General features: G+C 45.2%; 1 protein-coding gene across 1 annotated transcript; it reads right to left on the bottom strand.

The window, feature by feature from the left end:
• Positions 1-6,055: 6,055 nt before the first annotated feature.
• On the bottom strand, positions 6,056-10,546 carry LOC149359992 (transmembrane protein 14C). Its single transcript, XM_089569175.1, has 4 exons — positions 10,346-10,546; positions 10,166-10,267; positions 6,791-6,878; positions 6,056-6,235 (listed from the first exon to the last, which is right to left on the bottom strand). The coding sequence occupies exons 1-4, from the start codon at positions 10,419-10,421 to the stop codon at positions 6,148-6,150; spliced, it is 354 nt and encodes a 117-aa protein (XP_089425301.1). The 5' UTR covers positions 10,422-10,546; the 3' UTR covers positions 6,056-6,147.
• Between the last annotated feature and the right edge of the window lie 5,385 nt (positions 10,547-15,931).

Below are 15,931 nucleotides of genomic sequence, written 5' to 3'. Positions count from 1 at the left end.
TAGTGTCAGCAATTCAGCGCAAGAAGTTAATTCATGGAGATTATTAGTAAAGGGAGTGTAATCACTCAATTAGCATCCACCTCTGTGCAGACAATAATTATAGGGGTAAGTATGCAGCTAATCATCAATTAGTCCCTCTACAGAAATCTCAACCTTATGGGATTCCCCTAAACACGTCTAACCTCATTTAGGAGATGACAAAAGCCAATGTACACTGCAGGTTTTACAAAGCTTAACCCCTTCACCGTTTTGTTATATCAATGAATTTCTTAACAAAACTGCTTTTTTTTAATTCCTGATTTCGAATATTATTGCAATAAAAAGCACGAATTCGATCTTTAAAAAATATCTGAAGCAAACACGAAGTCAAATTAGCATATTCAAGTTTATTATTTCTGACATTACGGAAAAGCAACTTACTGCTGGTAATGAGCGATAAATATATTCAAGCAAGTCATCAGGCAAGCTTATAGTGAACATCTTACCGGGAACTGCAAGAAAAGGAAACCGAGGGGGTCATGTAGGGATGTTACTGACGTCGACCTTCATGCACTAACGCGCGCTCGCAAGTTTGCTTCTGAGCTGTCCACTTCATCAGAAGAACTGATAAGAATAACGTCATCACTGTCGTCCTCGCTCCCTGAAACAATGTACGCTTTGGTGTCTCAATCACCATCGTCTGAAGAAGATTACGACGAAGAAGAGCGTCTTTTCCGAGAAGACTGGCCAGCAAAACACGCGTCGCCTCCTCTGGATGCCATTTTTAAAACTCAGGTTGCCGTACGAAAAAAAAACGTTTATGCGGTAGAAGAAAACTAAATTAACAGGTCAGTGCTGCCATCTGTCGAGCAAAATGTCATCTAAGCCACACACGAGTACTGTTTGTCCGAAACGAGGAAGAGAAGAACCTATTCAGAGAGGACGAGCTACAAAAGGTTTTGGGACGGCTTGGCAAGGTCGAGCGCAGCTCGTCCAAAACGGTTAAGGGGTTAACATAAAGGAAAGTGACATGCAATCAGGCAGTATTGGTCGTCTGGATCCTCTATGCAGACTTTTGTTACCTCGCAGTTTATCATAAAGGGGCTATGAAATACTTTCTAAAGAGAGTACATAAATTTGCTCAATCACTGCATTCTCTTGTCATGAACACCTGAGCCAAATAATACACCTGTACATGCAGCAGAGAACCCACAGTCGCGCGAAAGTTGGAGAGTCCTTTCTGGCGACTTTTTCAATCTCGTGCCCTCCTCCGTGGCACGCTACTGTGCAGTTCTGTTCAGAGATGGCTATTGTTTAGATTCTTTCAGGCGTCGCGCAGCTACAATGGCTGCAGCCAGTTAGCAGCATCACTCTGGCGGGTCGGGAAGCTCTGGTCCCTGGCGAATTGCCGCTTGTGTCGGCGGTGGGGCCGGTGGAGGAGTGCCTGCCTCTGTGCCTGCAAAAAGTGACGAGAGAAGAGGAAAAGGCATGAAGACGCTGAAATTCGAATTTTAAGTACAGGTAACTCAGCTTCTACAAGACCCACTAAAAAGATTCTTACTGGAGGATATCTGTGAAGCAGCGTTCTTTAACATCCCAGGAATACTGCACAATCTGCCCTCGTTTTGAGCGAGAGCGCGGTTTCCTAAGTGCTTCTCTGCTCCGCTTGGACTTGCGTCCTTTAACAGAGTCTAACGCTCTGGGGCCTTGGACACAACCTTCCAGACAACGGAAAGCGGTGAAAGCGCTCCTGACTTTCTTAAGGGACTCGGGGTTGCATTCCCGCCTATAATCTTTAAGTTTTCAGTGCGCGCCCTCTGTCTCTGTGACATAGTGGTCGCTGGACACTTAGAAGACTCGTTTCCTTGCCACTCTTTTTCCTTTTTTCCCCTTTGTTCCCCTCTCCAAGTGTAGGGTAGCCAACTGGGCATCGCCTGGTTAACCTCCCTGCCTTTCCGTCCTTTTTCTCTCTCTCTCTCTCTTGTTGAGAGCCCCTTTCAGAGCCCCTTTAATGTAAAACATAACGTGAGCTGCTCTTTACCATTGTTCAAGATGCCATTACATTTACCTTTGATCTTGCCATCCAATTTGGCATGGCATGCTTTGACAAAGGCTGCATATCGTCAAGTTTCTCAGCAGGCTGCTTTCACCGCATGAAGTACAGGTGCAAATATAGGCCGAGTCAAGTTTCAGCTATGCAGTGTTTAAGCAGATGTGTGACTCCTGCAACAATAACATTTGTAGAAGAGAGTGAAAGCAACAAATATGGATAACAGAAACAATAGTACAAGAATGATTGTAAGCTCTCTGGTGTCCGTGGTTGGCTTTCTTGCGCTTCCTTACAAGTTGTAATATGTACGATATGGGTATGGTAACGATCTCCAATCATAATCAAAACACAGTGGCTGGCATTAGTACTCAGAATAGACTGGAAGAGATGTCTGTTCTGTACTTGAATATCACTGCCCCAGAGAAGAAAACCAGGGACGAAGAGTATGACAGACTGCAGAAAGTACAACCCATCATAATCTCCAATCACAATCAAAACACAGTGGCTGGCATTAGTACTCGGAATAGACTGGAAGAGATGTCTGTTCTGTACTTGAATATCACTGCCCCAGAGAAGAAAACCAGGGACGAAGCGTATGACAGACTGCAGAAAGTACAACCCATCATAATCGAGCTCAGTGACAATTTTGAGCAGCTTGGCAGAACTAGACACTTCTCATAGAGTAACTAAACAGAATTCAAGGGTAGGCAACCATTGAAAGTTTATATGGCTAGGGTAGGCAACCATTGAAAGTTTATATGGCTAAGAAGCCAACGAGGTGGGACTACAAGGTGTTGGGCTGTCTGGCTTAGTGCACTGCACGGGCTCGGGCCGGCCCGAAAGCCCGGGCCCGGCCCGGACCGCGGGCCGGGACATGATCTGTTTTGCCGGGCCTGGGCCGGGCCCGGGCCTGAAGTTCCGGGCTCGGGCCGGGCTCGGGCTTAAAGCTGCGGACCCGAGTCGGGCTTGAGTCCGTACAGAAGCGGCTGGTGTCCGACTATTCATTCACTATTGCAGAGGGAAGTACAAAACTGCGGCATTGGAGCAGCGACACGGATGAGCTATGGGTTATATTACGCGCTGAGAAAAATACTATACTTTAATAATTGACTTATTTATTTCCTTATTTCTACGCCGCAGCGGCTCAGTGGTCAAGGCGCTTGATTACTGAGCCGGGGAACACGGGTTTGCTCCTAGCCTCGGCGGCCGCATTTCTGTTTAGGCGGCAGGCATGACAGCCATGTACTTTATAGTATGATTGCTCGTTGAAGAAACCCATGTGGTCCAAATGATCCGGAGCCCTCTGCTTCGGTGTCTCTCACAGCCTGACTACCCTTGGGCCCTTAAGCCCCAAAAACATAGCTTTTATTTTATAGCTTTATTTTTCTCATGTGAGAAAAGGCACAAACTAAAGCGCGTTTGGTCTTCTTTTTGATCAGCTGACCGCGGAACGTCTCGGAAAAGAAATAGCCACAAAAGCTCGCGAGAGTTTGTAAATCTCATCTCATAACCACATCTATCCCTCCTCGCTTCTTCAGCCTGGTTGTCATGACAAGTGTTTTGCCCTGTAAGTTATCACGTGGTTCGCGCTTTATCTTCTGCTCCACCGGTAAGAGTAAGATTCAACCGGCTTTAATTGGCCATTGATCGTCCGTCATCCCAAAACATACCCATACACTGTTAGAAATGCATTCGCGAAGAACATATTAGTTTAGGACGCTTATAGTCTACAAAACACACACCGTTATATACTCAAGCCTTTTAGCTTTTCATTTCTGCTGAAAGGCAACCAGTTCGGCTATGAGTTCAACCTGTAAGATCGCGTTCACTAAACAAATGTCATCCCACTGCTTGCTAGGCAGCTTTAATGTTTATACTTCCCGGCGGCAAAATATAACTGATTAAAATCATGGGGGAATGCGAAGTAGTATATTGCGCGCGTATGCAGCTCTTTTTATTTAGCTCTCGGAACTTCCTGGTTTATCTTTGCGCACCTAGACGGGCCTGGCGAGCACTACTCTTAATCACTTCCTTCTCGGTTAAAAAGAACCAACTTTCTGCAAGCCAAACTGTGGTTTCAGAACCTTTGTCGGCCAGTTCCTTATCGGTCAAGTAGCAGTCTACTTGTTCAGAGTGAGCAGTATACCTCAAGCGTTACTGTGAAACGGGCCGGGCCGGGCCCGGGCTGGGTTCACTCCGGGATTCACGGGCCGGACCGGGCTCGCTAGAGATAATTTAGCGGGCCTGGGCCGGGCTCGGGCTCCAGGTCTCGGGCCCGGGCCGGGCTTGGGCCTCAGATTGAGGCCCGTGCAGTGCTCTAGTCTGGCTACATGCACCAGTTCGAAATGGGGACAACTTGAGGCCTGATGCAGCAGATGCACCATAGACAATTGGTGAATCTGGCAATGTTGTGGAGCATCTCGCCAGAGATGTTCCTGAAAGCACGCACATCTTTTTTGGCAATTACTTTGCTTCACCGAAGCTTTTGGCTTACCTCTAAAGGAACGGACTACATGCAACGTGCAAGCTGTGCAAAGGTAGGACTACAGGTAGGAAATGCCCTCTCAAATCGGAAAGAGCTGAAATCAAAGAGCACAGGATCAATGATTATAATGTTAGTGAAGAGCAAGGCATCATAGTTTGCAAATGGTATTGCAACAGATTAGTTATAATGGGATCCAAGGCCCACGGTGCTCACCTCCTTGTGAAGGTGAAGAGTGCGACAGGAGAGACAAAAGTCATGCTGAGGTCTGGTGCCCAGCCCTCAATGCCAGCTACAATAAAAACACGGGTAGTGTGGACAAAGGCGACATGCTCCTTTCACTCTACATGACTCATTTGAAGACATGGAAGTGGTGCAAGCCTGTCATTTAGCACCTGTCAGATGCAGTTCTTGTGAACTGGCTTCTGAACAGGTGCACCAGTCACTCAGCTGCACAATCGAACAGGTTCAGACTAATAATCCCAGTGGGACTCATCCAAGTTGAAACTCTCTCCTTCCCTCAACCTTCATATGGATGTTGAGCAAAAGCTATCGAGAGACTTTGCACTGACAGACATGCACTATGATGGAGTCACTTTTCCCGCCAAAGACATATCAGTTTCATAATGCTGGGAAATGAGCATTTGCACATGGAAATCCATATATGCATACCTGTACATCAAGAGCAATGTTTACTTGTGTGTTGACAGCAAGAGTGACTGTTTTTATGGTTTCCCCCATGCGATGCAATCTACAACAAAAGGTGTGGTTTCTCAGGTTGTTTTGATTCATTGGTAAGGAAAAGTCTTTTGAAGCAGAGAAGACTTTTTCCTGCTGCTTAGGCTGGTTCATGGTGTCCAATCTAATGGACAAATTTTAATAAAAGAAGTGATGAAAACCGATGGAATTTGCTTTTTGGTTTCCCATGAACACACACTGCAGAAATATTGACCGAACACTTGCCTACCACAGGCAGGTTTTGCGATAGAGTAAACGTGTATGGACGCTGCACAGTACAGGTATTCTTGCATTTCGCCTCCATAAAAATCTCGCTTGGAATTCACATATACTCAATAAATGCTTGAAAGTTTAATTTTTCCCACGTTATTTTCCTTTTGGTTTCAGCAGTTTCATAGTGGTGTTAAAATTCGGCTCATGTGAAGCGTGCAAAAAGAGCAATATTATAACTATTCATTCATTCACTGTCCTTGCACTTGGAGCTGGCTGTTGTGAAGACAGGAGTGAATTAAAACGATGAAACAGCAGTTATATCAGTACCTTTTGTTCCTTGCATGACCTGCACTCAACATTGATGTTATAGTCTATGCCCGACTGTTGAAACTGAAATGTGTGAAGAAATTAAGCTGCAAATTATTTAGCAAGCATATGCAAACTTTGTGCAGTTATTTTGTGTAAACAAATGTCTTCGGCTCCATTCCGAATGAGAAAGCGCACAACCAAAAATTTGGTGTTTGAAGTCCAACTTCACTGTTGGGCAAAAATGTCGCGCTGACCATGAGACACCAAAGCACTTGCCAAATGAGGCATGCTGTTTAAGGTTTATTTTGTACAAAACACTTTTTTTTGTTCAGGCTTTTTGACATTGTTCCCTCTTCGTCAAGAATGAACAGCAGCATCACTGCTTGCCTGCTGCTGCAGCTGCTGCTGGTGCAGGTGAAGTAGTCAAAAAGGCTCGGCAGAGTATTCTGCAGCACATAGCAATGCTGGAATGAAAAAGAAAAAAAAAGTACGCTGTAGGCAACGACACTGACCATAGCAGTCCACAAAAAGAATAAGATTTTTCTATCCTTTCAATTCAAGCAATGTGTGTGAGACAAATGCATGCTACTTGTGGAAAAAAAACTATTTATGTACAGTTCGTAAGCCTGACGGTTGTCAGCACCACATTACTCCTACAGCATCTACTCCAAACTGGTACAGGTATTTTTTACGGCCTTTTTTTTGTGGCTTAAACCTGGCCCTTTTGGTAGTGTTGAGAGAGATTAATGCATGGCAAATTAAATCATGCACTTCAGCTTTCAAAAACCTATTTTAGGATAATCAAAGCAATACAGAGCTAGAAGCTGGACTCTCTGGCTGCTACCAGCATTTTGATCTGCCCTTCCAACCAAAGCAGCCCAGGAGTTTTAGCAGCAAATTTCATAAAAATACAAAGTAACTTGTGTGTAGACCACACTGGAGAATATGTACCAAGCACAAGTTAGGTCACACAAGCGTCAAGGGTGTCGCAGACACCAGCAGCTGAAAAAAGCACTGACCTCAGGATTGCAACCAGTCCTGCTGGCATTATTTTCGATGACTTTGCAAATCTGTAGCCCATCAAACCAGCAAGCAGTCCAGACACAGCTGTGAACAAAGAAAGAACAAATACTTTCTCTCTAGGAAGTCGACTAATTCACAGTTTGAACAGCTACTTGAATATGCAGTCAAATAAGATGGCGCTAACTACCACTCTTTTCAAGCAAAACAAAGCCAAACTGAACCATCAATTTCCACTTAACTAAAGTCAAGTGGGTGGAATGTGTTTCATTGTTTCAGATATGAATGCGCACACTATTAACAGTCAAGTCCACTAATAACAATACTGGTTATAACAATATATCGGATATAACAATGGTCGGTCATGACACCATCAGCTTTGCCATGTGTTCTATGGTAAAATAAACTGCTTATAGCAATGCTGTCAAGGCACATTATTGGTTATAACAATTAAATCTGTTAATTGAGTGTCAACCATTACAGAAAAAGAAAAGAAATGCTACAACCACACCAGCAAAACCATGCTTACAACACAAAAGCGTGCATGTGTGGGGCCGACCAATGGACTAAGCTGGCGCAGCAACGCCACGAAAGCAAAAGAGGCAGGCGTCATCGCGTCGGGAGAGCTGCTGCATTGCTGCATTGGCTACGCACGCCATGCGTACCCCTAATCAGTCAGTGCAGCGTGCGTGCGTGCAGCCAGCGCGGTTTTTCTCTTGTCAGCTGTCACCGCACCCTTGGTTCTGCATGCTTCTTGAATTTCCCATAAGAATAGCTTCCAAAAAGCCGGCTTGATTCCTGTGACGTGGAGGTGCGCAAAGCACCCGGTGGCGCAGTGATGGCGGTGCTTTGGTCATCAGTGAACGGTGAACATTGTTCCGGTTCCCTGAAGTTCGATTTAACGAGCTTTTACAGGCATTAGAACAATCAAACCCCTCTGGGTAATTACTGTCAATAAATGCTCTGAAGTTTGTCATCCTTTCTTTTTTTCCGGCACAACCCTGTTATAACAATTATTGGTTATAACAATGGTATTTCCATGGCACTTGAATATTGTTATAAGTGGGCTTGACTGTATTGGGAATCTTTAAAAATGTTTCTGCAACTGACTAAAATGTACACTGCCTATCATTTAGGCTAGCTTGTGGGAATGCTTGTACAACGACATACCACTAATACAGCACCACAAAGATTACAAACAGTCCACACAGGTATAAACTGCACTATACGTCATCATGTAACTTGACGTTGCAGTTAAAACAGTTTCTAGGAGTGCGCAGTTGTTATGCATTTGCAAAGCTAACCACACAGGTCTGGAAGTCATTGTTTCGAACTTATAGCTCCCACTCCATTGCAAACAGATCATAAGACAGAGTATCAGAATATAATGTGTTGGATTCCATTACAAAGATTCACTACTCTATCTTGTAAACAACATTTTGAATGCATTCTTCAGCAAAGCTTTAAACAAACAGCAGATTCAAATCCCAGCCCCAAAGGGTCCTCTTCATGGACCTAAAATTCAAGGATGGTAATGCAATGCAAATAAATTGTGTTTAAAAATGTGATCTCAGATATTGCTCCACACTGGCACATGTTTTTTCCCATAGCCACAAATTAGGTGCCTTCTTGATTGCACCCAAACACTGATCAATGGATGTGTACATAGCTAATTACACTGCGAAGTTATACAAATATAACTAAACAGTTTGCCCTTAATAAAGAAAATCTCATGCTTTCAATGCTCTGTTTTCTCTCTCTTAATAAACTGGTCTGGAATTTAATGGTGCTGTCGTGCTTGAGAAATGCATGGTCATAAACAGAGCAATGATTCTGGGAGCCTTAAATGCTTACTGTTTTTATTCTGCTCTGTTCTTAGCACGCAAGCTCCGCTGTCAACAGCAGCCTTTTGGTGCGGTGAAAAGATTTTTAAAGCCAACTGAACTTGTTTTGTCATATGTTGAATGTTCGTCAGTCATGACTGTGCCACTTTTTTAACCTTGATCACTTATTTTTCCTTCAAAAAAAAAAAAATGCTCAGTTTCCATGCAGCACATATGAATAGAGAAATAATGTTCAAGGCCGTAGGGCATTAGAATAATTAATGTTTGGGAAATTTAAATGTACTGCTCAGACTGTCATGCTGCCCGACATACCAGCATCATACTACTGAGCAAGCTAAATTTCTACTTCATATTTGGGAAATTTAAATTTACTGCTCAGACTGTCGCACTGCCCTACATATCAGCATCATACTAATAAGCAAGCTAAATTTCTGCTTCACAATGTGCACATACCACCTGTGCCATTTGAAACAAACTGCCATGACGAAAAAAAAATGCTCAGTTTCCATGCAGCACATATGAATAGAGAAATAATGTTCAAGGCCGTAGGGCATTAGAATAATTAATGTTTGGGAAATTTAAATGTACTGCTCAGACTGTCATGCTGCCCGACATACCAGCATCATACTACTGAGCAAGCTAAATTTCTACTTCATATTTGGGAAATTTAAATTTACTGCTCAGACTGTCGCACTGCCCTACATATCAGCATCATACTAATAAGCAAGCTAAATTTCTGCTTCACAATGTGCACATACCACCTGTGCCATTTGAAACAAACTGCCATGACGAGCAGCTTTGCGAATTTTGTAGCGCTGGGCGGGTGATCACAACGTCCCAGGATTTGACCAGCTTCTGGCCCGCATTGCAAAAGGCGGGACACCGCTTCGCTCTCATTTTTGCATGGCTGGGACGAAGTGGCTAGTGAGAAATCACATTACTGCCACGTGCATGCACGTGGCAGTAACGGTACGTGGCAGTTTTGGTGCTGCAGTACCAAAACCGTATAAGTGCCGCCATCATGTATGAAACTCTCAGTACACTCCGATGCTACTGCTAGACCTCGAGCTAGCCAGGCAAAACATGCGACGACTTGAGGTCCGCTCCTGGGGTGGGAGCATTGGATGTTGCTGTAGTTGAAGTTTGGCTAATACGTGCCAGAGCAACGACGTGCGCCGCAGTTATGGTGGACATCGGATTAAAATCGGGCACCTATGCCTGTTGAAATGCTCCGAAGCCTCATGCTTAGGTATTTTTGCTTTCTACCTCTATCGAAATATAGCCAGGATCGAACCCGCGAACCCAGTGAAGTGACCAAACGGCTTATCTATCGCGGCGGATGCAGGCTTTAAGCAAAGGGTTGAAGGAACCTGGCTAATGTTTTCGTTTTTCGTTTCAGCCACAATGTACTGGTCCCAGCACGAGTCATTACTCAGCCCCACTGGTCGAATTTTACAGTGCTAAGGAGATCGCTGTCAAGTAAACACGCAGAAATGTTACTGAAGGCCTCTCGATTAAGATGGTACTTACCGAGGGATAAGTAGTAGTTGTGGGGGTCCTGTGACGTCTGGTACGCTCCTATCAGTGCCAGACCGCCAAAGACCAAGCCCGCCATCAACGATACGATGCTACCTGCAGCGAACAAACCAGTGCATAAAATATATCAGCCAAAAGGAAGGAAGCCGCACTGCTGGCATTAATTGGGCTCACCAGCTTTCAAGAAGCCTATGACACCCCCTAGTGCCACGACGAACCCGTATCCAAATGCCCACACGTCAGCCTGCATGTCTGCTTCTCGTGTAGAGCGATTTTTGACTCGCAAACGCAATACAAGCTCAAATTTTGAAAGGCCCACGTCGCGTCCGCACTAGACACACGCCCACTCCAAGCCACTGCTGTAACCACTTGTTCTCGAAAATGGCAATTGGATTGTCCTCGCCTTGGATAGACCTTGGATGCAGGTAGCGAAAACCAAAACATAACTCCGTTTATTTTGTTTACATTTTCCCAAAATTTTTACGCATGTAGCTATTACAATACTACATTATTATTGATTTATTTTTGAATAAAAGAATTTAGCTTCGCATCATCGCCAAAAAACTCGCGAGAACCCGTTGGTCGAGTTTTGCTTTCGACCAAGTGTGTCGTCTGCTACACCAAGGTGACACGCGGTACACGAAAGTGAAGTGGCCCTCCTGCGTTTGATAAACAAACGGGTTTTAGCTCCTTAGAAAGGGAAATGTATTCACTTTTTAACAGTGTACGTTGTTAGCAATTATTGCACGAATGAAGTGAGCAAAGAAGAGTGCATAAAACGATACATTTGTTCGACTTGCCTGCTTGCGCACAGTTTTGCATCAGAACTGCTGCATCAAAAAATTGCCTCTTCTGGAGCGTTTAAATGAAACGGTAATTTCGGTGCATGCAGAGTGGTTTTTGGTTCATGTGGTTAAAGTAAATACATTTCCGTTTCTAAGGATGTAGCTAGATGCTGTTTCGCTATAATAAGCGGAAGGACCACAGGGATCTGCAGACATTGGCATAAATGGCCAGTGGCCGTGCAAGTGTAGGTCCTTTAACTATGGATACTTTAACGTGCGCTGACAGCGAACAGCGCACGGATGTTTTTGCTTTCAACCTCCAATGAAATGCGACCACTGTCCCAGACCATACAAAACGTTCCTAGGACGTCCTCAAACGGTCAAAACGTCCTCATCACGAACAGGACATTCTGAGTACTTTTTGAGTGCATTACGGCTAGATGTCCTCATGAGGATGTCCTCTGTTTGAAATTTTGCTTAATGACTAGAGGACGAAAATTCCTCAAATGTCGTACAAACGTCCTATCACAGGACAGTATTGTGGTATTGAACTGATATAAAACCAGATTTAGTTCTCGCACTTGGGTATGATTACTTGAAAACTGCAGGTTTATTGAAATATACTTGTGTACAATACCAATGGAATGTAGGAAAGCATTGTGACTGAAAAATTATGTGCTTTGAGGAGTTATATTTCAAGATTTTAAACCAGGTCTTATGTACAGCATGCTTCTGATGGGGTAGGACTTTCGATTTTTGGGCCGTTCGTTAAAGTGGCGTTTCCATTCAGGCGGCAGAATTGAACTCCAGAGAGAGTTGTGTAGTTGCTGTGCGAAAAGATTGCACGAAGAACAACCTTTATACGTATCAACCAATGCGGTGAACGAACCAGCCAGGTGTTGAGCATGGAGAAACGTTTGCTAAGTTTGTTCACCAGAATCCAAGACAAAAGAAGCAGAAAAAAAGCGGTCTCACAACCCTAGTGCACACTGCCCACAATAATTAAGCAAATAGAGGCCGACATTCCCTGGGCTACATCGTCATCTGACGTCCTGAAAACAGACTGAGAAGGTCCTTCAGAGGAAATTTGAGTATGTGCTCAGGACAAACTGAGGCCGGACAACAGAACCAAGTGAGGACCTATTGAGGATCAATAGAGGACGTCCTCAGGATATCAAAGTGTTCTCAAAAATTAATCCTCAGGACATCCTGAGGATTTAGTTGTGTTGTCTAGGGTGGCGGGATTCGATCCCGCGACTTCACCGGCAACTTGGTCAGCTGCCCCACTCCAAAACCACTACCCCACCTGGTGGCTGGGTTTGCACAAATGTGCTTTACACACTGGTGCTCATCCTTGAAATGAAGCAGGCACATTGGGGCTGCTTATTTACGCTTTATAACGCGTGCAATATGTGTGCAGGGGCTAAAGAAGTACTCTGAGGCTTTACGGTTTAGGCCTCCCAGGCGACGAGAGTCACTAGTGTTTGCTGCATTGCCTCCTTCTTTGAAGGACACCAGTCCCTACATGTGGTCAGTTCGATTAAAAACTTCTCTTTAACTCTACCGGCTAGTGAAGGAGCCCAGGGAAAGGCGGGAACGATACAAAGGGTCGTTCGTTGGTTGTAGCAGTGCACCATGGGAGGGGTCAGAGGGCGGGACGGAGTGGCGGCAGCGGAGACTGGAGCAGTGATGGGGTCGGCAGTTTCAAGGGGCAGCGGGGGACTGCGATGCTGCCAGGGAAGAACACCGAGAACGGTTGGAAAATGAGCGCGGCTTCTCTTTAACAATGCCACCAAGCATGATTACGACTGATCGGAAAACATGTGTTAGATCTATACATGTTTTCCGATCAGGTGTTTCCTGTTTGACAATTACTTTACCGATCATGAAACAGTGTTTGTACAGCTTAAATCTTAGTATTGTCAACTCCAGTGGGACATGGAAAAATACAACGGAGATGTGGGGTCTTCGGACATTGCAGAGATCTTGTGAGATGTCACTATAACACCCTGACCTAAACTTCTCTTTACAGTTCTTCATAACCGGCACAGGGCTTCACAGGGGCGGAAAAATGTTATCGCCTATATAACGCATTTACAAACAGGGTCAAACCCTCAACCATTTTTTTTTGCCAGCCATTTATGGGCGGCGTGTCCACCGACTTTATGACAATTGGGATTTTCGAGAGCGCAGTCCACGTGCCCTTTGAAACAGGCGTTTTCATCGGTAGGGGTGCTGACGATGGTAAAGTCACAGCAATGAATTCAATGCCGCAGAAAAGAGCGGGAAATCTGTCATGACAAATCTGTCATAACAACAGCTGCCCTTTTCTCTCCTCTCACTGAATGTCGGGGGAAAATTAATTTAATGAGAAGGATGAGACAGCGTTGGGCATTCGTGCTTATTTCTTCACCTTTCTTGCATTTTCACGCGAGTGGCAGCTTACAAAGGTCTTAGAGGTTTGAAGCCATATTTTGAGCACGCAATGCAAGCAGCATTTTAAATTTTGTGTTTCGTAGCAGCGAATTCGATGATGATGATGAGCAGCGAATTTAACGATCATACGGGCGGGCTCATTACGTTCTGCAGCTCTCCGAATGAAAGAGCTGTCGAGTGTGATCGATGCTTATACAGCCCAGCAACAAGATTTGCAGCTGCACGGAGTGATCCGTCCGGCATAAGGCTGCTAAGCATTCTCTAGTGACATCGTTAAATTTTTGCGCCCTTAGCGAGCGCGTGGTACAAGAAATTGGGTTTTAATGAACTTCTTTTTTCTTTCAATAATCCAGCTACGCTTCACGCCATTGAGCCCGAGTCCTTTTCGGCACAGTGCAAATTTTGTAGCCAGAAGGCAAACTTGTACCATATGTTATGGGCTTGTCAGAAAAATGACAGCATTGACATCATAAATCAGCCAACGCGGGAGGGATGGGAGGCGGCCCTGTCCAGCTCGGACCTCGAGGAACAACGAGCCCTCGTCGCCAGAGGACGGGCAGCGGCTTTCACCAACGGCGTCCCGGACTAGAGACCCGATCAGCCTTCCCTTCAACTAAGGCATTGTGGCTTTCAATAAATGTTTTCATCATCATCTCGATCATGGTGTGCACGCCGGATTTTTTTTTTTTTTTTTTTTAATGTCAACTGCCGAACATTTCTGCATTCTGACTCTCCGTCTGCGGTGTAACTTCATCTAAAATCCTCAAGCTACCGAATCGTAGTGTTTACAATCTTTTTATTTTTTTTCTCAAGTTTCAAGTTTTCATTCACAAGACATACGACGTCGTTGGTTAAGCAATACATGTTACATTAGGAGGCCCCAAACTAAAAACTGCCGGGGGAACGGGGGAAGGGCGGGGGGGGGGGGGGCAACATTAAGCGCATTACAAGGCAATATATACTAAATGCAGCATACAGTGATAGCATTAGTACACACTGGTTAAAGTTTTAAACTAGCAATAGCAAGCAAATAGCGAAACTCAGTGAAGAAAAAACACATTGTTCCAGTTGTTGTTGCCTCAAAAACGATGGCACACACCCACATCCTGCTGCATTTTTCTCGTCTTCTAACCTAAGTGCATTGCACAGCTTTGCCAACGTGTGTCACCGCCAACAAAACAAGTTTGCCTGAGCATGCATGAAATTACACGTCCACTGTACACGGTGGCAGCGTATTTGGTATTATTCATTCGAATTTCAAGCTGTTAGCCTAGCAGCGTACATGGGCGTCCGGAAGGGGGGCAGGGGGGGGGGGGGGGGGGGGGGGCGGTTGCACCCCCCTGGAATTGCAAATATTATTTATGCACTAGTAGAAAACAACTACACAGCTTGATTAGCACGCTTAGGTGATATTGTCACGTAGTGGTGACTGCAGTACGGCGAACAGGAAAGCAGCGAGAACGAAACTCTTTATTCGGGCTGACTTGCGCCCGCAAAGAACTGAATCACTCGGCGGCGGCGTAGCAACACGCCTGCTCGGCGATCGTCGAACAGAATGCCCGCCGTTGTCGGCCGTGCTCTTTTTAAAGCTGATAGCGAACATTCGAGATAAAGCTTGGGAAGTTACTAGAACCTTCTGGCACTCAGTAGAATCGGCTCCGCCTGGATGCGATCAATCGAGATGATTCTAGGCGCGTCTTGCGTCACAAACGAAGCGATAAAGCGGCGTGCCGGCAGCCTTGAAGCATGAACAAATAAACACAACAAACAAACCCTACAAATATTCGGGGCAATATTAAGTTATCGGATTTTGCTTATTAAGTTCAACTCTTTGTTCATTAATAAATTCTAATGTTTTTCTCCAAGCCACTAATTTGCTGCTTCTCTTTTTTGTTTCATGTGCGCAGTTTAGACCACAAATAGTTCCTTTTTGGTGCTAACCTACCGCATCCCCCATACCCGGCCATCGGGTGCACCCCCTGGAAAAACTTCTGCGGGCGCCCCTGGCAGCGTATACATCAATGCGGCACTGAGCGTCAGTCAGCTTGTCTAGATGACGTTTCAGAAATTGTTGCCAGCTACAGCCTCCTGGGCGCTGCGCAGATAAGTAACCATCCTAAAACGTAACGAGAAAATTAGCCATTCTAAAGCAGCGCAAACAAGACAAGGACGAGGGAAGGAAACGTACAAGACGAGCGCTGTGTTGTACGTTTCCTTCCCTCGTCCTTGTCTTGTTTGCGCTGCTTTAGAATGAGCATCCACCAACTCGCAGAGGCTTCTACTTTGTCAGAAAAGTAACGCTGTACGTCCGCCTACTTCCTCGGCTGCTGGTTGGTTGGTTTGTGGGGTTTAACGTCCCAAAGCGACTGAGGCTATGAGAGACGCCGTAGTGGAGGGCTCCGGAAATTTCGACCACCTGGGGTTCTTTAACGTGCACTGACATCGCACAGTACACGGGCCTCTGGAATTTCTCCTCCAAAGAAATTCTAGCCGCCGCGGCCGGGATCGAACCCGCGTCTTTCGGGTCAGCAGCCGAGCA

Source organism: Amblyomma mixtum, chromosome 2 (genome assembly GCF_055824585.1).
Source record: "Amblyomma mixtum isolate Tamu chromosome 2, ASM5582458v1, whole genome shotgun sequence".
In the NCBI taxonomy this organism is placed as follows: Eukaryota; Metazoa; Arthropoda; class Arachnida; order Ixodida; family Ixodidae; genus Amblyomma; species Amblyomma mixtum.
This window is presented reverse-complemented; position numbering and strand designations above follow the sequence as displayed.

Bases quoted from the DNA above. Each gene is read 5' to 3' on its own strand.
- LOC149359992 (XM_089569175.1), bottom strand. From the start codon at position 10,421: ATGCAGGCTGACGTGTGGGCATTTGGATACGGGTTCGTCGTGGCACTA. The intron at 10,268-10,345 runs GTGAGCCCAATT...TGTTCGCTGCAG, and splicing joins CATAGGCTTCTTGAAAGCTG to GTAGCATCGTATCGTTGATG. The intron at 6,879-10,165 runs GTAAGTACCATC...CTTTGTTCACAG, and splicing joins CAACTACTACTTATCCCTCG to CTGTGTCTGGACTGCTTGCT.